We start from the raw sequence: 26,099 nt of genomic DNA, 5'->3' as shown, positions 1-26,099 counted from the left end.
GCACTATATCTAAGAAGAGTATATAGACTATTAGTTGAAATCACTCAGCAGTAAGATGTACATTCTCAACTTATGAAGCTGATAAACAGTACAAGTACTTGGATGCCATAGCTTTCTTAACCTGAAATGGATCAATTTTCTCAGCTTCCAAAGGGGGGTGGGGGTGGGGAAGCTCACTTTCAATGATACCATCTTCCTTTTAAACCTTTACAAAAGACTTTTTTATGGCATCATTTAAAGAGCTTCAAAAAGTAATGCCTTTATACCATAATATGAAAATACCATTAATACTATATACTAGGATACTAATTTTTAAACTTGTTTATAATTTTAATATACTACACATGAACATCACTAAAAATTCTATTTCAGAATTATATATGAAATGGTATTATGGTCAAATGAATATGGTTGTTATGATATCAGTGGAAAATTATAATTTTATTAACTGAAATTAATATCACTGTATTAATTACTAGACTATCAAAGGTTATATCTAAGGCAAAGGCAGCAGGAAAATGGGAAATGTAGTACTTTTCATTAGTAAGATTATTTTTTAACCAGGAAACTATGAGAAAAACTATAAATATGTATTTAGAAGTTTGAAGTTTAAAGAATATTCAATACACAGAATTGGGAATCTTTACTCAATGGAATGTACTGAATATCCATTGTCTCTCATGTAGACAAAAAGATATAGATAGATGTGCTAGGCTCTGATTAAGCATATAGCAATCTTTACATAGTACACTTCTGCTTGCAATTCCAAAAGTACTTTTCAGAATCATCAATGTTTTTAAACAAAGAGATGGAGTCTTAGTAATACATTATTTCATCAAGGCATTTCTCATTTTAATTTTATAATGTGATTTTAATTCACAGGTCTGTGAATGTTTTCACAATCAACATATAAACTGCTATTGCAAGAAGAGACTAGCAATCTTTCTGAGAAAAAAAATTTCGGAGTGATATTCATCAGGGATCAAAATGTCCAGTACAATGGCTAAAAAAGGGAAAGAAAAGCCATTGCTTAAGAAATCTCTAGAGTTTCTAGAGTTTCAACCTGACACCACTAAATACAAACATAATGCAGTCTGATGAATGAGTGATTTTTTTATTGATATAATGCAAATCATTTAAAGCTAGATATCCAAAATATGGGGATTACTGTGTGAAAGGCAAATTTTATTTATCCACATACACAAAAAAAGCAAAAAAAAAAATCTAATTTAGGCTTATGCTGACTATAATGAGCTCTAATGGCTCAAAGAATATGGTTCTCTGGCACACAGCCCTAATTTTCTATTTTCAACAGGAAGAAATTTTGTTAACCTTACATAAGAGAGCTATATTAAAACATATGGATGATGAGAGCTAATAAACAGGTAAACTTTAGATGCCTTCCCAATTGCTTCTTTAAAAAAAAATTGCAATCAATAGTTCCAAAAGACAGTAGAGGAGCAGAGATATAAACTAATAATCTGATAATTCTCCATAATTTAAAGGAGTACGGTCTTTATTTCATTTAGTTCCATTATTATGTTTCTTCCAAAGTTAAATGGCGTGGGGGACCTGTGACAAATCTTGCTAACCATTCTAACATTTGTATAACTAAATAATAAATATAGGCAATGTTGCCTATTCAATTATTCTTCCTTACCTGCTTACTATCTATACTTGGATTATTTTACAGTTCAACAGAAAATAAGCACAGAAAGGCAGAAGAGCCAACCTTAAACCACACATATTAACAATTGGTTGTAGTTTAGATAAAAACTTTGATGCAGAAGAGGGTGAAACGTTCACATAAAACATGATTTAGGGCATACTCCTTGAAAACAAACAGCTTCTGACTTAAAAATGATATAGTTACCATTCTTCCAACCAACACTTACAGTGTCAGAGGCCCTGTAGTAACTACAACCAAATGCTAACAACACAAAACAAAGTAAATTAAAAGACATGGAGCTTCTAAAAATTTTGCAGATTCAGTGGGAGGAATGAAAGCAGCTATGAGAACTGGGACAGCTGAGCAAAACTGAACCCAAAGGCCAAACACCAGATAGGTTTTGGAAAGTCTCAGCCAAAAAGGGGTGTAAAAAAAAAATCTTCCCAATACCATTTAATTTTTTTTTCCTCATGAGATTTCTGCCCACATTTTCAATAGTTGGATTAATGCTTTCTCTTTCAAAATTACAAATCTCCCTAGAGGAATCTTATTAGTAATAAGTCATTTCCATTGGCATGAGTTCCTTTAGTTAAATGGCTTTGTTTCCAACTTTGAATTTAAGGAGATGAGAGAAGTAGATGATTTTGAAGTTGGGAGTGCTTTGGGCTAGGGAAGAATGACATGAGAACTGACCTCATAAGGATGGAATGAATCAAGGCACCATTGGGACACAGGAGATCAGTAAGTAGGAATAAGAGAGACTGGCTAAGGCAGAAATTCATTTTTTCCCTCTGCTTTCCTTTTCCTATTCCCTTTTGAATTGCTTGTATTATACTATAAAATGAATAAATATCGTTTTATGTGTGTGAGGAAATCTGGACATCGTACATTTGTAACAATTTCTAGGGAAAAATTAGTTCCAAGTTGCAAACAATTTTAAATGGAACTCACTGTATATGCAAAATTGAGGTAGCACCAAATCTTGCAATGCTCTATTTGATAAATAAATAAATAGACAGCATGTAAGACAACTCAACCAGAATCAACACATCTAAACAGGACCTACTGCCTCCAAAGAGTTCCTACAGAGATTAATCATTAACTTCAGCAAAGCTGCTATCATTCTAAACATTTCTGGACCTCTTTGTTTCAACAGTAGCAAAAGACCCATTAGCTAAAATGAGAGCTTACTAACATTTTTAAAATAAGAATTTATATTACATATACATACAGCTAAAAGTTACTGTTGATAAATGAAATGTTTTATCAAACTGACTAAAATAGTAATATTTATCAATCAAAAAGCTTACAACTTTGCATTGTTACAAAAACAACCTGTATCAAAGGTATTAATTTATGGTACCTATAATCACTATAAAAATGTCAAAAGAGCCTAGGTTTCTAATGGGATTCCTATTATTTATTATTCATACCCAACAGGTGACCATGGTAACATCTCTAAATTTACCTCAAAAGGAAAGAGCAGAATCAACTCATGACCTTGAGAAATATATCCTTGCTTACTGTTCATGAACCCAAACTACCTACACCTTTAAAAACAAGTCATACCATTTCACATTTTGACCAACTACACATCTAAATTTTACAAATAAATGATAAGTTGTATGCAAAGGTCTCATTTTCATTTCCACAGTATGTTGAGTCACACCAGTTTTGATAATTCTGTGAACACTATTACAGTTTTAAGTGCCCTACATAAAAACTAATCATTATATATTTCTAATGCTGCCATAATCAACCACTCAAGCAATACCTATTAAGACATTAGTATCTCAAGGATGCAACTGCAATTACAATGCTCCTAAGACCATAGATGTGCAATTCCTGGTCTTAATTATTCTAATAATCCCTGCTTAACTCAAGGACACACAGCAGAATTAATTCTGAGAGTTTGAATCTTTAACAACTTTAGTCAACAAACTATTCAAGGAAGATATGCCTGGTTGCCAAAATAAATGTCTAAATAAACAGAGCAAAGCTGCACTAGATTAAATGTCAATAATAATTATAAAAAGTACACTTCTGTAACAAGCTATTTAACAAATAAGATATCCTATTCCCCTTTGGAATATCTAGCCAAAAATGCTTAAAATTAATTTGACCAGCATGTTTAAAATATATTCTATGTAAGTAATTTGACTGCACCATAGAATAAATACGTAAACATGTACACAATTTATGAGGTCTTAACCACTCGCACATTACAAGTGGTTATATTTTAATTTTCCTCCTCTTCTTTGCATCCAGTTGATTTCAGAGGGAGATACTACCAGGATGCAAGGAAAAGGAAACTTAGAGCAGTGGTGAAAAGCTGAGTAACTCCTTGTTGGAAGAGTCAGAAAGTCTGAAATAACATAAATAACTTTGACATAGTCAAATTAGAAGTCCTGTTGAAAATACTTAAGAGACCAAATGACATTAAATGACAGCCTGATGAATTAATTTAGCCTTTAGTTGAACTAATCTAGACAGGAAGCAAAATATATCAATGAGACTATTTAACTGCATTAGAAAATGGAAAAAAATGAAAATACTAAGTAATGATAGAACAAACTTTGCAGAAAAGATGAATGGAATGCAAAGGCAGCTATTTGAAGAAATAAGACAATAATTTCTAATAGTAATTTTACCTTGCCATAGTCTAAATAAAATTCACTACCGTATCATTGTAATTAATTTTTTACATATAAGGAAGAGATAAATCTTTAAAAGTATATAATTATAATCTACGTTAAATGACATTTCATTTTTTAATATGAGGTTATATATACTCATTGCAACTGCAAATTAAAAATATCCTTAAAAGTGAGAAGAATAGAGATTCATATAGAACTGATTTTATAATACTACCTTTTTTTCTTCTTCTTTTCTTTTCTTTTCAGCTTCTCTAAATCTTTCTTAGCTAGGTCTATAATCTCAATGGTCTCTTTATCTGAGGATACTATAGTAGGGGAGAAAGCTGATGATCCACTGAAATATGGTGATCTTGATGTGGCTCTTGTCAAGTTTTTTCGAAGATTCTCATTCACTGCTTCACTTTCTAATAATTTTGCCCTAGTGAATAAAAACATATTTCAGTTGTAAACATTTTATTACTGTGGTACATAATACATAAAATTTACGTCCCTAACTGTCTCTGAAGTGTACAGTTCTACAGCACAAAGTACATCCATACTGTTTTACAACCACTGCTACCATCTACCTTCAGACTTTTCCATCTTCTCCAGCTGAAACTCTGCACCCATTTTATAAAATACACTTTAACTTCTCATTCCCCTCTCCTCCCAGTCCCCAGCAACTACTATTCTACCTTTTATCTTTACAAACTGGACAACTCTAGGAATAAATGGAGAACACATTAAATGAGTTGTTTTGCAAGCTAAAACATTTCCCAAAACGTATTTCAACACTGCTACAAGGTACAGCTTTTTTAACAAACATGTTCATAAACATTAGTGTTTGAGATATTTTTAAAAATTTCCTGATTAAATCATTATAAATTTGAAGTAACATTCTATGCTCAAAAGTGCCAGTGATAATTAGATTACTTGCATTCTGGCCAATACACACTCGGTATTCTGGCTTTGTAAACCCATCATTTAAACTTAAAATGTACAAGCAGCATGGTTCCCTTCCTTCCATTCCTTATTGATCACACTATAATAACATTTCCAAATAGCTAGTCAAACATACCCCTAACTGGCTGAAAGATATCTGGTTCCTGAATATGGTAAGGAAAAAGACAAAAATCACCAAGGAAACCTGAGTCTGATAATTGAAAACATTCTTTTGTTTGCTCAAGTGGTCCTCACAATGACAGGAGAATAATGCATGTGCTGTTAGTAAAATGCAAAAACACTGAATGATGAGATCCTAAAAGAGCCTTGATTCTTGAGATTACAAGGGATTCAGAGACTACTCTAGGCCAGTTCCTTAAGTCCATTTAATTTAAACCACCATAAACATGATTATCTACCTCAATATAATACATTTCCCAGGTCAATTTGGTGCGAGGGTGACTGCGCATATGCTAAGTCACTTCGGTGGTGTCCAACACTATGCGACCCTATGGACTGTAGCCCATCAGGCTTCTCTGTCCAGGGGATTCTTCAGGCAAGAATATTGGAGTGGGTGCCATGCCCGTCTCCAGGGGGCCTTTCCAAGCCAGGGATAGAACCCATATCTGTTACGTTTCCTGCATTGCCAGGCGGGTTCTTTACCACAAGCACCACCTGGGAAGGCCAAGAATGATTGAGGCAGAGCTAAAGGAGAAAATGCAACGTACCAGTACTACCTATTACTACTAGCATGCACTCATCTCTGTCTCAAAACTATATTACTATGGACATTTGCATAAGTTCAAATGTTTCAGAGGAAGATGCTAGATTATTCGCAGCTACTGAGCTCTAGAAGACACAGTCAGCTCTGTGTTTTTTCACTGTCTACCAAAATTATTCCTGGAACTGCTGCAATCAGCTAGAGACAGAATATACACAAATCAGTGAATGTATTTTATGTGTTCTATACATTCTTTAATGAAATTGTTTTACTTTATATTCAGTGTTGCAACAGCTACAATGTTTTAAAATTGTTAAATTTTTTAAAATTTAAATGTTTACAGTTGTTTACAATTTAAATGTTTAAAAGTGTTAAATGTACACACTTCTAAGTTAAATGATTTCAAAATCAATTTAAAGAAGATTCTGAATATAATGCTGTTATTTTTTAATAAGAAGTCAACCTAAGTATAAAAACTCAGCTTAATGATAAAAACTCAAAGTCAAAATTTACACTTTTTCATATTTTCAATATCTAGCTAGAGCCTGAGTACATAATAATGAATGCTAAGAATGACTGAAAATTCAAATTAGGTATCAATAATGACCTGTTTTAATTGGTTCATTTATATAATAATCAGATAATCTGTGTTTATTAGTACCAGATTTTAACAGTTGCATTTGGTAAGGGCATATTTTTAATGCTTCAGTCCTGGTGCTAACAAAAGCTGAGACCCTTAGGGCTCACCTCCAACTCCACTAACCCCACACCACACTCCTGCTTTCTGTGAGGGCTGTAGAGATAACATCTCTCTCTTTGCAATTTCTTCTCTTTCCACTCACCCACCCACACATTTGTTGCTGTCTGCATTTAGTTAAATTGGAGACCAATCAGTGAGGCATAAGGAGAAGTACACAGGAAAACTGACAGTTCCATCTCAGCTTTATCACTCACTGAACCCTAAAACATGATGTTAAAGCTTCCACTTTTTCTTCCATAAAAGAGATGAAAATATATACTTCTCTAGCACAGTTATGAGGATGATACACAATGAATTTAAAATTTATCAAGGAATATTTTTAAAAATAGTAGCTATTATTAAAAAGTTGAAAAAATATAATTATCTAGCTGTAGGTGTTTGGTTAAATCAATTACAACCATGAGATAATCATGGAGCCCTGCAAAACTCATGTTAGAAAAAATATTTAATAGCATTTTAAAATGCTCCTAATATCTTATTACATTTCAAAGAATAGATAGCAAAGAAATATATACAATGTGATAAAAATTTTACCAAAGTATGCATTGAAAAAAATAAATTTTTTGTGATATACAAAAATGAAACATCAGTTCTTAGAATGATGACTCTGGATGATTTCAACTTTTTTAATACTTTCCTATATTTTCAGAAATTTCTACAAAAACTTTAAACCTCAGAAAACTAGGATTAATTAGTAACGATTATCATTTCACAACAAATAATGTGATGTATAAGTTTATTAAAAGGTAACTAGTTATTATTTTATAACTAAAACGATAAGACTTAAAATATAAACATTTGCATGTGGGGCAATACATTGACATAATTTGCATTAAGAAGCTGTGAATGAATGCTTTCGTAAGAGAAATTATTGATTAAAATATGGATTAGAGTAGAATTTGGTAGATAAAAACATGCTGTGAGAACTTATAACTAAATAGTAATAACACATGAGACCTTTATAGCATTTTTCAATTTAAGATTTTATACATCCTATTCTTTTATTAGAGACCCATAATAATTATTTCCTCTTCATGAATTACAGTTTTGTCATGGCAAAGGGGCTTGTGTAACTCAATGAAGCAATGAGCCATGCTATGCAGGGCCACCCAAGAGGCATGGTTCATAGTTCATGGTTCAATGTGGTCAACTGGAGAAGGGAATGACAAGTGGTGGTTTAGTCACTAATCGTGTCTGACTCTTTTGGAGCCCATTGACTGTAGTTCACCAGGCCACTCTGTCCATCGGATTTTCCACTCAAGAATCCTGGAGTGGATTGCCATTTCCCTATCCAAGGAGTCTTCTCCACCCAGGGATCAAACATGGGTCTCCCACACTGCAGGGTGATTCTCTACCAATTGAGCCACCAGAGAATGGCAGATCACTCCAGTATTCTTGCCACAGGAACCCCACAAACAGTGTGATAAGGCAAAAAGATATCACACTGGAAGATGAGCCTCCCAGGTCAGAAGGTGTCCAGTGAGCTACTGGGGAAGGGCAGAGGGCAATTACTAATAGCTCCAGAAAGAATGAAGAGGCAGGGCCAAAGTAGAAATGATGCGCAGTTGTGAATGTGTTTGGTGGTGAAAGTAAAGTCCAATGCTATAAAGAACAACATTGCATAGGAACCAGGAACGTTAGGTCTATTAATCAAGGTAAATTGGATGTGGTCAAGCAGAGATGGGAAGAGTGAACATCAATATCTTAGGAATCAGTGAACTAATATGGATGGGAATGGATGAATTTAATTCAGACGACCATTACCTTTATACTGTGGGCAATAATTCTTCAGAAGAAACAGAGTACCCCTCATAGTCAACAGAAGCATCTGAAATGCAGTACTTGGGTGCAGTTTCAAAAATGACAGAATGATCTCAGTTCATTTCCAAGGCAAATCATTTAAAATCATAATAATCCCAGTCTATGATCCAACCACTGATGCTGAAGAAGCAGCAGTTGAATGGTTCTATGAAGACCTATAAGACCTTTTAAAACTAAAACAAAAAAGAGATATCCTTTTCATCAAAGAGGATTGGAATGCAAATGTAAGAAGTCAAGAGATATCTGAAGTAACAGGCAAGTTTGGCCTTGGGGTACAAAATGAAGCAGGGCAAAGGCTAACAGAGTTTTGTTAAGATAACATGCTAGTCATAGCAAACATCCTCTTCCAACAACACAAGAGACAACTCTACACATGGACATCACCAAATGGTCAATACTGAAATCAGACTGATTACATTCTTTGCAGCCGAAGATGGAAAAGCTCTACATAGTCAGTAAAAACAAGGCCTGGAGCTGACAGAGGCTCAGATCATAAGCTCCTTATTGCAAAATTCAGGCTTAAATTGAAGAAAGTAGGGAAAACCACTAGGCCATTCAGGTGTGACCTAAATCAAATCCCTTATCATTACACAGTGGAAGTGATGAATAGATTCAAGGGATTAGATCTGTCAGACTGTGCCTGAAGAACTTCAGTTTGTAGTATGGTAAAGGAGATGGTAAACAAAACCATCCCAAAGAAAAAGAAATGCAAGAAAATAAAGTGGCATCTGAGGAAGCTTTACACATAGCTGAGGAAAGAAGAGAAGCAAAAAGCAAGGGAGAAAGGGAAAGATATACCCAGCTGAACGTAGAATTGGAGCATAGCAAGGAGAGTTAAGAATGCCTTCTTAACTAAACAGTGTAAAGGAGTAGAGGAAGACCATAGAATGGGCAAGACTAGATATGTCTTCAAGAAAATGGGAGATAACAAGGGAACATTTCACACAAAGATGTGTAAAATAAAGGATAAAAATGGCAAGGACCTAACAGAACAGAAGAGATTAAAAAGAGGTGGCAAGAATACATAGCAGAACTATACAAATTGCCTGGCTGGATGAATCACAAGCTGGAATCAAGATTGCCAGGAGAACTATCAATAAACTCAGATATGCAGATGATACCACTCTAATGGCAGAAAGGAAAGAGGAACTAAAGAGCCTCTTTATGAAAGTGAAAGAGGAGAGTGAAAACGCTGGCTTAAAACTCAATATTCAAAAAACTAAGATCATGGCATCCAGTCCCATCACTTCACGGCAAGTAGAAGAGGAAAAAGTGGCAGCAGTGACAGATTTTATTATCTTGGGCTCCAAAGTCACTGCAGATGGTGACTGCAGCCATGAAATTAACAGATACTTGCTCCGTGGAAGAAAAGCTATGACAAATCTTGACAGCATATTGAAAAGCCAACAAAGTTTCAAAGTTCTGTATTGTCAATGCTATAGTCTTTTCAGTAGTCATGTATGGATGTGAGAGCTGGACCATAAAGAGGGCTGAGATTTGAAGAAGTGATGCCTTTGAATTGTGGTGCTGGAGAAGACCCTTGATCATCCCTTGGACTACAAGGAAGTCAGACCAGTCAATCCCAAAGGAAAGCAACCCTGATTATTCAATAGAAGGACTGCTGCTGAAGTTGAATCACCAATACTTTGGCCACCTGATTCAAAGAGCCAACTCACTGGAAAAGACCCTGATACTGGGAAAGATTAAAGGTAAAGGAGAAGGGGGTAACAGAACATGAGATGGCAAGATAATATCACTGACTCAAAGGACATGAATCTGAGCAAACTCTGGGAGATAGAGAAGGACAAGGAAGCCTGGCGAGCTGTAGTCAATGGGGTCAAAAAGAGTTGAAAATGACCTAGTGACTGAACAACAATAACAACAAAAATTCTTTGACACTAGTGGGCATTATCTCATTTTTACAGATGAACACTAAAGATCAAAGATGTTAGGTGATTTGTCCAAGTTCATATACTTAATAAACAGAAGATAATAATAAACAGAATAATTTTTTATACTTAATAAACAGAATAAAATTTTCAATCAGATAACTCAACTTAAATTCAAAGCTTACTTTATTCCATATGTAAATTACATTTACATGACAAATTACAGTACTGAGATTGTAGAAGAATACTCCTTATGAGTGTACCAAATAAAAGTTGGGAAAGTGGAATAAACTCAACCCATATCACAGAAGATTTGATCACCAACTGAACTCAAGGCCTAAGAGTCATCATTGTTGACTTAGGCAATAGTCTTAACTCAAGAACTTGAAGAAAAAAAAGATATAAGATGCTTCTGTTAGCTACTAGAAGGAACAGAAATGATTTAGTCAGTTTTCTAGGAAATAGTGACACTAGTAAAGCCATTCATCAAATAGTGAGATCAAGCTTAGATCCAGTCTTAGAATAGCAGGATGGAAGACAGGAAATGTAGCCTAAGAACCAGAGTATGGACCAGCCTAACAACTGACCAATGCCAAGAAGATAAAAAGAAGCAAACAGGAGCAGAAAAAGAATCTTTAGGAACTAAAAGAGATTAGCTTTGTTAGAAGGAATGGTAAAGATGCACTTTAAAGAGTCAGTAAGGACTGGAAACTGGTCAGAGAACAAGTTTTTGGCAATGGGCAAGAAAGATCATTGCCAGTCCAAGATGGAAATTATAAGCCCAGGTTGGGTTGCTGACCAGAACTATAACCTAAGGCCACAAAATTCTCCATCAAAAAGGTAAAGTTTAGAAATATACAAACAGAATAAATTCAAACTCAACATTCAGAAAACTAAGATCATGGCATCTAGTCCCATCACTTCATGGCAAATGGACGGGGAAAAAATGGAAACAGTGACAGACTTTATTTTCTTGGGCTCCAAAATCACTGCGGACAGTGACTGCAGCCATGAAATTAAAAGACGCCTGCTTCTTGGAAGAAAAGCTATGACAAATCAAAGCAGTGTTATTAAAATTTAGCAGAGACATGACTTTGCTGGCAAAGGTCCATATAATAAATGTTATGGTTTTTCTAGTAGTCATGTACCGATGTGACAGTCTGACCATAAAGAAGGCTGAACATCATAGAACTGATGCTTTCCAATTGTGGTGCTGGAGAAGACTCTTGAGAGTCCCTTGGACAGCAAGGAGATCAAACCAGTCAATCCTAAAGGAAACCAATGCTGAATATTCATTGGAAGGACTGATGCTGAAGCTCCAATACTTTGGCCAACTGATGCAAAAAGTCAACAAACTGCAAAGGACCCTGATGCTGGGAAGACTGAGGGCAAGAAGAGAAGGTGGTGACAGAGGATGAGATAGTTGGATGGCATCATCACCTCAATGGATATGAGTCTGGGCAAACTCCAAAAGATAGTGAAGACATGGGGAAGCCTCACATGCCACAGTCCACAGGGTCGCAAAGAGTCAGACATAACTGAGTGAACAACAACAATTTGAGTATCTTTATTGCTACATCAGATGTTTTCTCATCAGTTTTTACTTTTTGAAGCATTTAAGGGATTTCTTCAGAAATAGTAGAAAAACTACTCATCTCTGTTTAAGTATCTCTAAAATAGCTACAGGAAGAGAAAGGGAAAGAGAGACAAACACAAGATAGAGAATTGTTAGGGTAGCTGTGAAAGATGATCTTTCACTTGATTATTTTCTGCATATGGATAGCAGAAGTGAGTTCTGAGTTATTTAGATGCCCTGATGGAGCTGACTGTAGTTTTACTTCAAGAGAAAGCAGCTCAGCCAACAGGGCAAATCATGGAATCTGAAAATATTACAGAAATAATTAGTGTTCTTGATCATCTTTCTGACCTTTATTCTCACAATCTGTGCTCAGTGGTCCCCTCCACATTCCCACAACAGGTGTGGGTGTTCCATTTACCAATTCTGGTCATGCCATTTGCTACATGTGACTATTTATGTAAGTTGACCCACCTAGGCTGTGAACTCCTTGTTTATGTCATACTTGTTCAATCCACGGCATGATGCTTGGCCTACAGTGACTATTTGCTGTACGTGTGTGAAATGTGAGTGATGAATGAGCTTTATATGTACCAACGGCAGGCAAATTATAGGGATGCAATAACTTACCCATAAAAGACAGCTGGGAAAGTATAAAGGAACAGGAATAATGGGAGATTTTAAAAATTAGGAATGACTTATTAATAATGAGCATTCCCAAATGGAGGGTGAGGAGCACAAGGAGGCAACTCCATTGACATGAATTATGCCTATCCTTATATAAGGTTTGGTAAGTTTCCAATTAAGGATACAATTAGAGCAGTAGAACACAGGAAGATAATGTGAGAAGAAGAAAGTAGTTTGTGACATTATGTTCCCATATGTTTCATTATAGGCAATATCTATTCCCCTAAAGTTAACCTGGCCAAAGAGCTGACATATCATTGTGAATAGTTACAACCCTATGGACTGTAGCCCGCCAGGCTCCTCTGTCCATGGGATTCCCCAGGGAAGAACACTGGAGTGGGTTGCCATGCCCTCCTCCAAAGGATCTTCCCAGCCCAGGGATCAAACCCACGTCTCACGTCTCCTGCAGTGGAAGGTGGGTTATTACTAGGACCACCTGGGAAGTCCTACACAAAATAAAACCAACCAAAGTTGCTTCAGTCATGTCCGACTCTGCAACCACATAGACGGCAAGCCCACCAGGCTCCCCCGTCCCTGGGATTTTCCAGGCAAGAACACTGGAGTCGGTTGCCATTTCCTTCTCCAATGCATGAAAGTGAAAAGTGAAAGTGAAGTTGCTCAGTCGCGTCTGCCTCTTAGCGACCCCATGGACTGCAACCTACCAGGCTACTCCGTCCATGGGATTTTCCGGGCAAGAGTACTGGAGTGGGGTGCCATTGCCTTCTCCGACACAAAATAAGCCCAACAAATAAATAGCAGCAATAATACTTCACTGAAAAACCCAAATATGTGCATTATATATTGCAGAATATAAACTATACCTGAGATCTTCAATTTCTTTAATATAGTTATGAATCATATTACTAATCTCCTCATTCCCTTCACCTGCAAGAAAAAATAAGGAAAAGGGGAAAGAATAAACTGGGAGATTGACATTGACATATATATATATATATATATATATATATATATATATATATATATACACTGCTATATTTAAAAACAGATATTAAGAACCTACTGTATAGCACAAGGAACTCTACTCAGTTCTCTGTAATGACCTATACAGGAAAAAAATCTAAAAAAGAGTGAATATATGCATATGTGTAACATTCACTTTGCTGTACAGCAGAAACTAACACAACATTGTAAATCAACTACATGCTCCAATAAAAGTTAATTAAAAAAAAAAAGAATTCCCTTTAAAATTCAACAGAAAAGAGTAAGAGAAAAACAAAGTTATGGAAACAAACAATAATGCTTTGAAACATAATTTAAACAGCAAATTTCCTGCCCTTAATTCCATGAGCAGAAAGATAATACGATGAAGCAAAGACACATTTCATTTCTATAAGAATGGATCATTCACAAATTAAACATTAACGTAAAATCACAGAAACTGATATTTTAACTTCAAATATTTCATGAAATTAAGAAACATGAAGAATATTTCCTGCCCTCCAAAAGTAATCCCTCACTCATTCCATAGCCTACACACGTACCTGCTCTGACAAGAACTTGGTTGGCCTGATCACTAACAAGCTGTGTGATTCTGGTCCTCAGTGCATCAACTGTCTCTTGCATGGCTTTAATTCTTACACGCAGGTTGTTATTTTCAGTCTGTAGCATTGCATTCTCATGAAACATGTCATTGATGCTTTCCACTCCCTCTTCGTCAATTATTCTTTTGCCCTAGAAAAGTTATTTCCTTGTTGGTTGAGATGTGCTACCCACGCAAGAGTTTTGTTAAAGAATACTGCAGGACTGTGTAATTCTACAACCAAGAGCCCTTTTGCCTTTAAAGCCTCAAGGCAAGAATTCATTTTCCCTCTACTACATCACTTCATTGAGCATGTCACTAAAGAATTTGATTGAGAAAGTAGTCTTTTGAAACAAGCGGCTGATCAAGTTGTTAGACTGAACATTATTAAAGGCTACCCACAAAGAAAACTATAGAATTCTACCCCTAAAAAGAAAGATGCCACCATTATGACAACAGACTCCAGAGACATACGTGAAAGCCATCACAAAAAGGCATCACTGTGTACACAAAATGCAAAATCAAAATCATTAACTTACTGTTTTATATTCCATAAGTTCCATCTGAAGTCGTGTGATCTCACTACGGAGTGCATTGATCTGCTGACTAGCTCTGTCCTGATTGACCATCACTTTGTTCTTGATATTTCTAGCTCGATTGGCATATTTCAGGGTATTTAAAGTTTCCATAAAATCTCTGTCTGAAGGGCTGACACATGCTATCATGATTGTTTGGCTGAAAGATACAAAAAAATAATTAGGTTTCTAGATAAAAGCAAATATAATGGCAAAATAATCATTTTAAATACCTGTCTTTTGAATAATATCTACTCTTCAAGATACCAAAAGACTGATATTACCAAACATAAAAATAAAAGCAAATTTTAAAGCCACAACGCTACCTTAAGGAAAAAAATTTTTTTTTATATTGTCCCTTTTTGATACCTAATACCTTGAGAAAGCAAAAGTGCATACATTTATTTCTCATCCCTTTACAAAAAAATTTTGAAGTGATATACAGAGAATAATTCTAAAATTTAATATACCTATGAAATGTTGAAATTCAAAACCCATTGCTTTCATTATCTGCTTAATATTTCAGGATTTAAATGTTTTCTTTTTTTAAATCACTTGCATCCTGATATTTTTCTTAGCAAAATATTTCACACAAAATTCTATCACCTGCTGAAGAAAAACTACTTAGTATATCCATATGCTTCACAATATGAAATACCATTTGTGACTGAGTGGTCAAAGTTCCAGAATTTCTGGTTAGATTACACAGGAAAAATGTGAAACATTATTTTACAGTCATGATGAATTACTTTATCAACCAAAGAATATTTTAATAAAATCCTTATTATGCCTAAGAAATTTCTGTCAATGAATCAGACGTGGAAATTCTAATAGGCACTTAAACATACTAACAATTAAGGATGTAATTTACCTGGGCTGCTCTGCAATTTATACCTATCAGTTCTAATCTATGGCCTCCCATCCTCCTGTTCCATTGTTGCCTTCTCCCGAAAATTTCAACAAAACATTCATAGTACCCCTTCTATTTTTTTCAAGCTTTATTTTTACTCATTTTAGAGAATATGTAGTAATGTCTCATTGTGTTTTTTCCTAATTTGTAAAAATGTTTACACAAGTTTTAAAGGTTACTTTCCATTTAGTTACTATATCCTTGAGCCTATCTTATACCCAACAGTTTGCACCTCCCACTCCCCCATCTTTATACTGCCTTCCCCTACACACAACTGGTAACCACTAGTTTGTTCTCTGTAACTGTAAGTCTGTTTCTTTTTTTGGTATATTCACAAATTTGTTGTAGTTTTCAGATTCCACATATAAGTGATATCATACACTATTTGCCTCTTTTCATTTAGCAGAAAGCCCCTCATAGTTACCCTTTCAAAGAGGGTCCCATTCCATCTATCTTTATTCCTTTGTGAACTCTTGCTCATCCTTACCCTTAGTTTTACTATTATTCAAAATTGAACTTAGAGATCTTCTAGGCTAAGAATCCAACCCTGAGCTTGGCTATACTTTTTTCTCTCTGTTTCCTCATACCCTCTGCATACCTCTTCTTTATGGATAATGATTATGACTATATTAAAATTTTATAGATCCAAACTCTTAGACACTAAACTGAGAGGAAAAGGATCATCAAATATTTTTTATTCATCAGATTACTTCATACAAGATAACTGGAACATATTCAATTCAGTTCAGTCGCTCAGTTGTGTCTGACTCCTTGACACCCCATGGACTACAGGACGCCAGGCCTCCCTGTCCATCATCAACTCCCAGAGCTTACTCAAACTCATGTCCATCAGGTCGGTGATTCCATCCAACCAACTCATTCTCTGTCGTCCCCTTCTCCTCCTGCCTTCAATCTTTCCCAGCTTCGGGGTCTTTTCAAATGAGTCATTTCTTTGCAGCAGGTCGCCAAAGCATTGGAGTTTCAGCTTCAGCATCAGTCCTTCCAATGAATATTCAGGACTGATTTCCTTGAATAACTGGTTTGATCTCTCTGCAGTCCAAGGGACTCTCAAGAGTCTTCTCCAACACCATAGTTCCAAAGCATCAATTATTTGGTGTTCAGCTTTCTTTATATTCCAACTCTCACATCCATACATGACTACTAGAAAAACCATAGCTTTGACTAGACTAGGACCTTTGTTGGCAAAGTAATGTCTCTGCTTTTTAATACGCTAAGTTGGTCATAGCTTTTCTATCAAGGAGCAAATGTCTTTTAATTTCATGGCTGCAGTCACTATCTGCAGTGACTTTAGAGCCTCCCCCCACCCCCAAATAGTCTCTCACAGTTTCCACTGTTTCCCCACGTATTTGCCCATCTATTTGGAACATATTAGGTCACCGTTATTTGTTTGGAACATATTAGGATTTGGAACATATTCAGTTCAGTTCAGTCACTCAGTCATGTCCAACTCTTTGCGACCCCGTGAAGTGCAGCATGCCAGGCCTCCCTGTCCATCACCAACTCCCAGAGTTCACTCAAACTCATGTCCATTGAGTCAATGGTGCCATCCAGCCATCTCATCCCCTGTCATCCCGTTCTCCTCCTGCCCCCAATCCCTCCCAGCATCAGAGTCTTTTCCAATGAGTCAACACTTCGCACGAGGTGGCCAAAGTACTGGATTTTCAGCTTTAGCATCATTCCTTCCAAAGAACACCCAGGACTGATCTCCTTCAGAATGAACCGGTTGGATCTCCTTGCAGTCCAAGGGACTCTCAAGAGTCTTCTCCAACACCACAGCTCAAAAGCATCAGTTCTTCCATGATCAGCTTTCTTCACAGTCCAACACTCACATCCATACATGACCACTGGAAAAACCATAGCCTTGACTAGATGAACCTTTGTTGGCAAAGTAATGTCTCTACTTTTCAATATGCTATCTAGGTTGGTCATAAGTTTCCCTCCAAGGAATAAGCGTCTTTTAATTTCATGGCTGCAGTCACCATCTGCAGTGATTTTGGAGCCCCCCAAAATAAGGTCTGACAGTGTTTCCACTGTTTCCCCATCTATTTCCCATGAAATGATGGGACCAGATGCCATGATCTTCGTTTTCTGAATGTTAAGCTTTAAGTCAATTTTTTCACTCTCCTCTTTCACTTTCGATTCATCAAGAGGCTTTTTAGTTCCTCTTCACTTTCTGCCATAAGGGTGGTGTCATCTGCATATCTGAGGTTTTTGATATTTCTCCCAGCAATCTTGAGTCCAGTTTGTGCTTCTTCCAGCCCAGCGTTTCTCATGATGGACTCTGCATATAAGTTAAATAATCAGGGTGACAATGTACAGCCTTGACATACTCCTTTTCCTATTTGGAACCAGTCTTTTGTTCCATGTCCAGTTCTAACTGTTGCCTCCTGACTCACATATAGGTTTCTCAAGAGGCAGATCAGGTGGTCTGGTATTCCCATCTCTCTCAGAATTTTCCACAGTTTATTGTGATCCACACAGTCAAGGGCTTTGGCATAGTCAAATAAAGCAGAAATAGATGTTTTTCTGGAACTCTTGCTTTTTCCATGATCTAGCATATTAGGTCCCTAATAATTATTATCATGTGTATATTTATTTATTTGAAGTGAGAAGTTAAAATAATTCATGCACCTCTGTTGATGAAGAAGATAAGGTAATCCAATAAAAGTGATGATTATGCACACTAATTAGATGTCAGTACTACTCAAAGTCGGAGAAGGCAATGGCACCCCACTCCAGTACTCTTGCCTGGAAAATCCCATGATGGAGGAGCCTGGTAGGCTGCAGTCCATGGGGTTGTGAAGAGTCGGATACGACTGAGTGACTTCACTTTCACTTTTCACTTTCATGCATTGGAGAAGGAAATGACAACCCACTCCAGTGTTCTTGCCTGGAGGATCCCAGGGACGGAGGAGCCTGGTGGGCTGCCGTCTATGGGGTCGCACAGAGTCAGACACAACTGAAGCGACTTAGCAGTAGCACTACTCAAAGTGTAGTCTCCAGTCCAGTGCCAGTCTGGGAAATTCATGACAAGTATAGAAATTGAGAGTAAGCATTTTAGAAACTTTTACAACATTTGAACTTGCTGTAATCAATTAACTCATTTTATTGAATAGCATATACAGCAGTTCAAGTGTTTTCAAACTCACATAATGGGATAAGCTGAATACAGTCATGTACAATACCAATCCACCATGACTGGGAAGTGGGAAAAGTAGAGAACTCTCCTTTACAAAAAGTACTGAGTTCAAGTGCTTAAGAATAGTGAAATTAGGAATGAGAGGAGCTAACATCTATCACATAGGAAAAAGGTCACATATCAAATAAAACCCAAAATGTACAAATTTCAAGAACAGTTTTATGAAAAATGTTTTTTAAATGAAAGTGGTTTATTTTTATATAAAATCATAACTGTCTTAAAGGAAGTCATATAACTTAAATATATTGGGTTGGCCAGGAAGTTCCTTTGGTTTTTAAGTAAAAATTAAAAGACACATTTTTCATTTTCACCAAAAACTTTATTGAACGACATATTCACCATTTTGTTCCGCTACCTTCTGCTACTTTTCATGCAACTTCATAATTCCACCTTCCCAAAACTTGTAATCTTCTTGAGCCAAGAACTGTTCCAGGTGCTTTGTATAATCCTTCTAGGGAACTGAAATTTTCTGCATTGAAAGCATTTTGTAAAGATTGAGATAAATGAAAATCTGAAGATTCAATATATGGTGAATAGAACTTCCTAGACAATAATAGTTTTTGAATGATCATCACAGAAACATATGGTCTTGCATTATCCTGGTGGAAGACTATGCATTTTCTGTTGTCTAATTCCAGATGCTTTTCTTTGAGTGCTGCTTTCAGTTGGGAGCAGTACTTGTTAGTATTAATCACTTGGTCTTCCAGAGGAGCTCATAAAAAGGACTCCCTTCTAATCCTACTATATATACAACATCACTTCTTTGAATGAAGACTGCCTTTCGTGTGGTTGGTGATGGTTCATTTCACTTGCCTCATGGTCTCTTCCATTTCACATCATTTTACAGTATCTGCTTTTCACTGCCCATTACAGTTTGTTTTAAAAACAATGTTTGGATTATGTTTAAGTAGAGAATTGCATGCAGAAATGTGGTTAAGAAGGTTTTTTCATGTAACTTATGTGTAACCCAAACATCAAAGCAATTAACATAACCGAGACGGTACAAATGATTTCCAGTCCTCAATTTTTATATTTTCAGTGTGTAAGCTACCTGCTGCATGGTATAACATGGATCTTTCTCAATTAATATCTTGATTTGACCACTATCAATTTCAACTAGTCTACCTGACCATAGAGCATCATCCTGAGAGAAATATCCAGCACAAATCTTATCAAATCACTTTTGATGCATTCAATCAGTCTCAGTACATTTTCCATATAGTGCACAAATTGTTTTTTGCATTTCAGGTGCATTTTTACCTTTCTTGAAATAATAAAGCATAATATGCCAATAATGTTGCTTTTTTCCTTCCATATTCAATATTAAAATGACTACACAAAAATTCACTAACTTTGATAAGTTTTTTAATGCATGATACAGTCTAATAAAATTATTTCAAATGAAGTAAAGACAACCAAGCACTACTAGAGCCATCTTATAGAAAAATTAACAAACCTTTTGATGACCCAGTATTAGGAAGTTCCCTGGTGGTCTAATGGTTAGGATTCAGTGCTTTCACTGATGTGGCCCAGGTTCAATCCTTTGTCAGGGAACTGAGATCCCATAAGCCATGCCATATGGCATAAATAAATAAAGTTATTTACCTTATATGTTAAAATATCATATTATATTATTCATCAGGGAGGAAATACATCACAATATTAACAATAGTTACCTACAGGTAGTAGAAATATGATTAGTTTTTATTCATATTTTATATTTTTCAGAGTTTTTGCTATAAACTTTTTATGTATTAAACATTATAAACATATAAAAACCAGGTTGGTTTTTTAAAAAAGTCACCAAATTGTTCATATAAATATATGCAACTTGTTTCCACAAATTGTCTTTAATTTTTCTTTAAGAGTAATTTGTACAAACATCACAAAATGAAAATGTTTTGTTCTCTAACGTTTATACGAACTACAATGCTTTTGAAAGAGGAGACTAATCTCACAATTTTAAGAGGGTGATTGAAAATGGGACTGAGCTTCCCCGCTGGTCAGATGGTAAAGAATCTGCCTGCAATCCAGGAGACCTAGATTCGATTCCTGGGTCAGGAAGATCCCCTAGAGAAGGGAATGGCTACCCACTCCAGTATTCTTGCCTGGAGAATTCCATGAACAGAAAGAAAGTGAAAGTGAAGTCTCTCAGTCGTGTCCGACTCTTTGTGACCCCGTGAACTGGGGGCCCCCAGGCTCCTCCGTCCTTGGGATCCTCCAGGCAAGAATACTGGAGTGGGTTGCCATTTCCTTCTCCAGGGGAACTTCCCGACCCAGGGATCAGACCCAGGTCTCCCGCATTGCAGGCAGACGCTTTAACCTCTGAGCCACCAGGGAAGCGAAGCCCTTAGCGAACAGAGGAGAATGGAATTAGAAGAAAGGCGTTACCACCCACACAGTTGGCTCAGACGATAAAGCATCTGCCTACAATGCAGGAGACCTGGGTTCGATCCCTGGGTCAGGAAGATCCTCTGAAGAAGAAAATGGCAACCCTCTCCAGTATTCTAGCCTGGGAAATCCCATGGATGGAGGAGCCTGGGAAGCTACAGTCCGTGGGGTCGCAAAGAGTCCAACACGACTGAGCGACTACACCTTACTTTACCTAGGAAATGGGTGAGGAACATCTGAGATTCTTTAGCTGTAGCTTAGATAAACCTCAAGAGGAATACAAAATCCATAGTGCAAATATCTTAGATTATTACAGGGCAAGCAAAGTCTCAGAAGTACTGAAGTATACAAAAGTATTGATACTGGTAAGGGGAATATGTTTACTCTCTCTTCTTTGTTACAAAACGAAGCTATACTATAAAGTAAAGAAATACACACAGTAAAAGGTTACAATTTAGCAAACTTTAATAATTTATATTTGGCTTAAAAAACAAAAAATTTTGTCCAGTTACAATAAGATTCAGATTGACATTGAAAGTCAAATGAAAATATAGAACAGAAGAAATATGGACAAATGGAAGCAATACAAAGGATATGCTAGAAGAGAGATGAGTCAAGACAATGCCAATATTACAAAAGAAGCAATATAAAAATGATACTGTTAAATTCTATAAAACAAAGCATTATTTCCAAATCCATCCAATCTCAGCTCAAATAAATTCAACATTATCAAAATTCTTTGAATAATAGTTGTTCAAAGAGAAAATCGACAACTTTAATTACTGGATTGTTTTACAGGATCAGTTTGTATGTAACGATGAACTATGCGAAGACTGAATTTAAAAGCCAAAATGTTTTCACTTTTAAAGTCAATATGCTGATGTTTATAAGAGGAATACATTACCAAAAGAATACATTTAGCTAATGAAATGTATCAGGATGATGCAAAATACAGAAGAGGAGGAATATCAGCGATTCTGGAAAAGTTAATAACCAGCAAACACCCTATATTTCATTCAATTAATATTTTTAAAGTTTTCTAAAAATGTAAAAAAATGTTTAATTTTTAGGAGACTTGTAAAAAAATTAATAATATTTAACTTATTTTTTTCAATTTCATAGAAGATAGCATTTTTCAACAAAATTTTATTAGGCATCAAGTATGTGCCAAGCACTCAGAACTGAAACTCTGTATAGTAGAGAGAATGTATGCCAAAGATTTCATATGCCAAGTGACTGAATAAAATACTTAATCTCTCTGAATTTTCTTATCTATAAAATAGGAATAACAATACCTACCTCAAGAGATGTTACAAGAAATATGTGAAATGGCATGCAAAAGCATTCATGCATTCGAGGCACTTAATAACTACTAGTTGCTCATTAATTTATTTTGTAATAAACAATTCTTATAAATCACTTTTCAAACATTTTAAAAATAAAAATAATTTAAATCCAAGAATATGGAGGATAAACACTTCTACATACCTATTGCCCCCAAGAGAATCCTGTAGTAGTCTTGTCAGCTTAGAATCTCTATAGGGAACATGAGTGGCCCTCTTGCTCTTGTCTCCCAATGCACTTATTACATTGCCAAGTGCCAACTAAAAGGTAGAAAGAGAGAGAGGAACATGATCAAAATGTACTAATTATAACATTTTAAAATAATGAAATCTTATAGAAAATAATACGAAGACATGGCAGAATTGAGACCAGTTCTGTTTGGTTTTACTTTACATTTGTATTTTGAAATACAAAGTAAACTTGAAGCTTCCATATAACTACTAAAAACTGACACCAATCAAAATTTAGTGCTATATAGATATCTATAACTCACAAATACTAAAACATCTATGAAGAGATTTTCTTTAGAAATAGGAATGTTATAAGATTGATGACTTCTAAACCATTCTTAGAATTATCAGAGCATCATGAAGCGTCTCTCACAAAACTGCCAATTCATGTTGCAAATTCTTCTCCTCAGATCTATGATGAAATAAACTGCTAGTTTCACAATTTCATGGAACTTTCTTTTACTATAGCTTCCTTATATGAAAACAAAATTTCTTTTAACCACAATAAACATATTAGTATGGTATCTCTGAATAAAGTATTATTAAGTATAGCAGCACTTAGAAATTCAATGAATCTATGTACTAAGCATCCAATATTTAAGAAATTAAGTCAAATTGTAGAACTCTTTAGTCCCTCCTCCTGCCACACGCTTCTACTTTTCCTAGTCACTGAACTAGCACCACAGCATAAGCATTTTCCTAAATGCTTGCCATACTCGCCCATAACCATATTTTTGTTAGAGCTAATGGATGCTGCAGAGAGTGCATCAGCATCACACTGTGTCTTAGTCCCCTTTTCTAGAGTCTGCAATTTTAGCCACTGGTCACACTGTACCTCTACCACGTGTCTGAACGTGTTTCAATAGCCTGAACAAGAAAACTGAGCAATGGCTTTTGTCTTTTCCAAACAGCACAAATGTAAATACCATATCATGATTTTATATCTCAAGAAATTCAAAACAATACACAAAGTCCAGGATCCTGCTCACTCACTCCTCTGACCACAGTATTCAACCATATGGTGGAAGCATCAGGATGCATGGTTGGAAAGACTGGCTCCCTCTAATCAGTCTCAGCTGATAATTCCCCCACAGAAGAGTTATAATCATGTAACAGCAAACATTGGGCAATGACCAAAGAAAAAAGGACCATATGCTTGGATCCCCTGCTTTAGGAAGAAAGGGAGAGAGGCAAAGCAGAAAACACCTGTCCTGATGCATCACAGAAATTTACAATGCCATTACTTTTAAGCAGGAACAAAGAACCACTTTTATAATGAAATCAATAAGAAAAAAAATTACATAAAAATTTGGTTCAAAACATTTTCTTTCAGATAATAGAAACTTTAGGCTAACTCCAACACAAGATGCGTTCCAATCAATCAAAAACACCACTAGATGGCAGGGTATTAAAGTTAATTCCTAAAATGAGAAAAGTTATCTTTCTGAAGTAATCATTATTAAATAACATGTTATTATAATTTCCAAAATAAAGTCTGTCATAAAAATGTTAGCATAAAACTACTTTAAAGGTCATCCCACATAATATTTAGTATTGAGTATATTTTTAAATTTGAGAATTTTTAAATCATTTCTATTATATATATATACCTTATGCACACATCATAAAACTTAATCCAATTAATTTTTTATACTTGAAGAAAACTTACAATGTGAAAAGGAGAAAAAAAGTTGAAAGCCTGACATCAAAATTCAATGCATTACTCATAAGTTTACAGTAACTTTAATTTTTCAGCTCAGTATATGAAGGATTTCCACTTGGGTATTATATATTATAAAATGGAAAAGGATAATAAAATAACCATGATATATTCCTAGCACAAAGTCTTAGTCTTACAAGTCCACAGTTGATGGAAATGCCTTCTTTTGCTCTCTCGCCTGTAGCTCCAGTACGCTTCAGTCTTTCTGAACCTGCCAGATCAACAAAATGGAACTTTGCAGTCAGAGTTTCAAATTCATTCATCTGTGATGATTCAGAAATCACTTTATTATCAGTTGCAGTTTCCTGTAATTGAGGGAAATAATTGAAAATACCTTATTAATGTGACACTAAATATCCTTCAACCCCATCTTGCCTTCATTATTCTTATAGCCAAGTACAGGCCTGTAGTCAAATAAATATAAGCACAAAAATGCCTGTTGCAACTAGAAGCTTAGACAAAGTTAGATCAAAGAGAGCTATCAACTGAGGCTTTGCTTATATCAAAGAGAAATTTGTAGCATACAGCCCTCAAAACCAAAAAGGGTCTCAAGTAACTAATCCATCACCGTACTTTCTGGCTACTGCAGACACAGAGTTAATTTTTAATTTCAAAATTTTAGACGGCTGGCCAGCCTTAGCTTAAATAAATCCAGGGATATCTTGTTAGGAAAAGGAAGGATTAAACAAACTAAATTTGACACAAATATTCTCTTTGATATCATGTGATTTTATAGAAATGAAATCTGAAAGTTTAAGACATTAGAACTAACTCACAGCATCTATTTGGGGACACATTCTGGTTTGACACAAGTGAATGGTAAAAATGGCATGTGAACGAGAGCTCTGAACATTCATTTGGGTACTAGCAGTTGTCCGAGATAAAGCACCCAGCTTCAAACACTGCATCATCTGGAAAAGGGAAAGAAAGAGGGATTTTACTTGAACAATACTTAAACTAAATCTACATAATCATAAGTCTGAGCTACTGGTTAAAATTCATCATATTAAAAGATGTACAAGAGGTAGACTATCTTATTATTTTATTTACCGGCACTTTTTGACCAGAAAGTATAATAGTGTTTGTTTTTTGTAAATAGGAGAAAACACTGAGATTCCATTGTTTGCCATTTGCTGCTGTCTGCAGCTTCTATCAAAACTATTACAGTATAACACTTTGGAACAAACTAAGCAATAACCTGAATTACTCAGGCTCTTCTGTATTTTCCTATTTGTAACTTTTTTTCTTTTTGACCACTCCATGTGACTTGCAGATCTTTGTTCCCCACCAGGAACTGAACTCAGGGCCAAGGTACTGAAAGCACTGAGTCCAAAACACTGGGCTGCCACAAAACCCCCCAGAGTAAGTTTTCCTAACAGTCCCTCTTTAGGATCCATAATACAGGACTACACGGTATTGTTTAGCCACTGTCATGTCTGACTCTTTCGCGACCATGAACTGGAGCCTG

The 26,099-nt window shown here is 35.7% G+C and overlaps 1 protein-coding gene across 42 annotated transcripts in view; it reads right to left on the bottom strand.

Moving 5' to 3' along the window:
* KIF21A (kinesin family member 21A) overlaps positions 1-26,099 on the bottom strand; it is a 189,222-nt gene that overhangs the window by 60,222 nt on the left and 102,901 nt on the right. For all 42 annotated transcript variants that reach the window (XM_042246879.2, XM_042246898.2, XM_042246881.2 and 39 more), the window contains exons 5-11: positions 25,408-25,542; positions 24,769-24,936; positions 22,826-22,941; positions 14,781-14,976; positions 14,204-14,393; positions 13,523-13,586; positions 4,541-4,744 (exon numbers count right to left, since the gene is read on the bottom strand). In XM_042246879.2, coding sequence (XP_042102813.1) covers positions 4,541-4,744; positions 13,523-13,586; positions 14,204-14,393; positions 14,781-14,976; positions 22,826-22,941; positions 24,769-24,936; positions 25,408-25,542 — 1,073 coding nt within the window. The remainder of the gene's footprint in view (positions 1-4,540; positions 4,745-13,522; positions 13,587-14,203; positions 14,394-14,780; positions 14,977-22,825; positions 22,942-24,768; positions 24,937-25,407; positions 25,543-26,099) is intronic.

Source organism: Ovis aries, chromosome 3 (genome assembly GCF_016772045.2).
Source record: "Ovis aries strain OAR_USU_Benz2616 breed Rambouillet chromosome 3, ARS-UI_Ramb_v3.0, whole genome shotgun sequence".
In the NCBI taxonomy this organism is placed as follows: Eukaryota; Metazoa; Chordata; class Mammalia; order Artiodactyla; family Bovidae; genus Ovis; species Ovis aries.
This window is presented reverse-complemented; position numbering and strand designations above follow the sequence as displayed.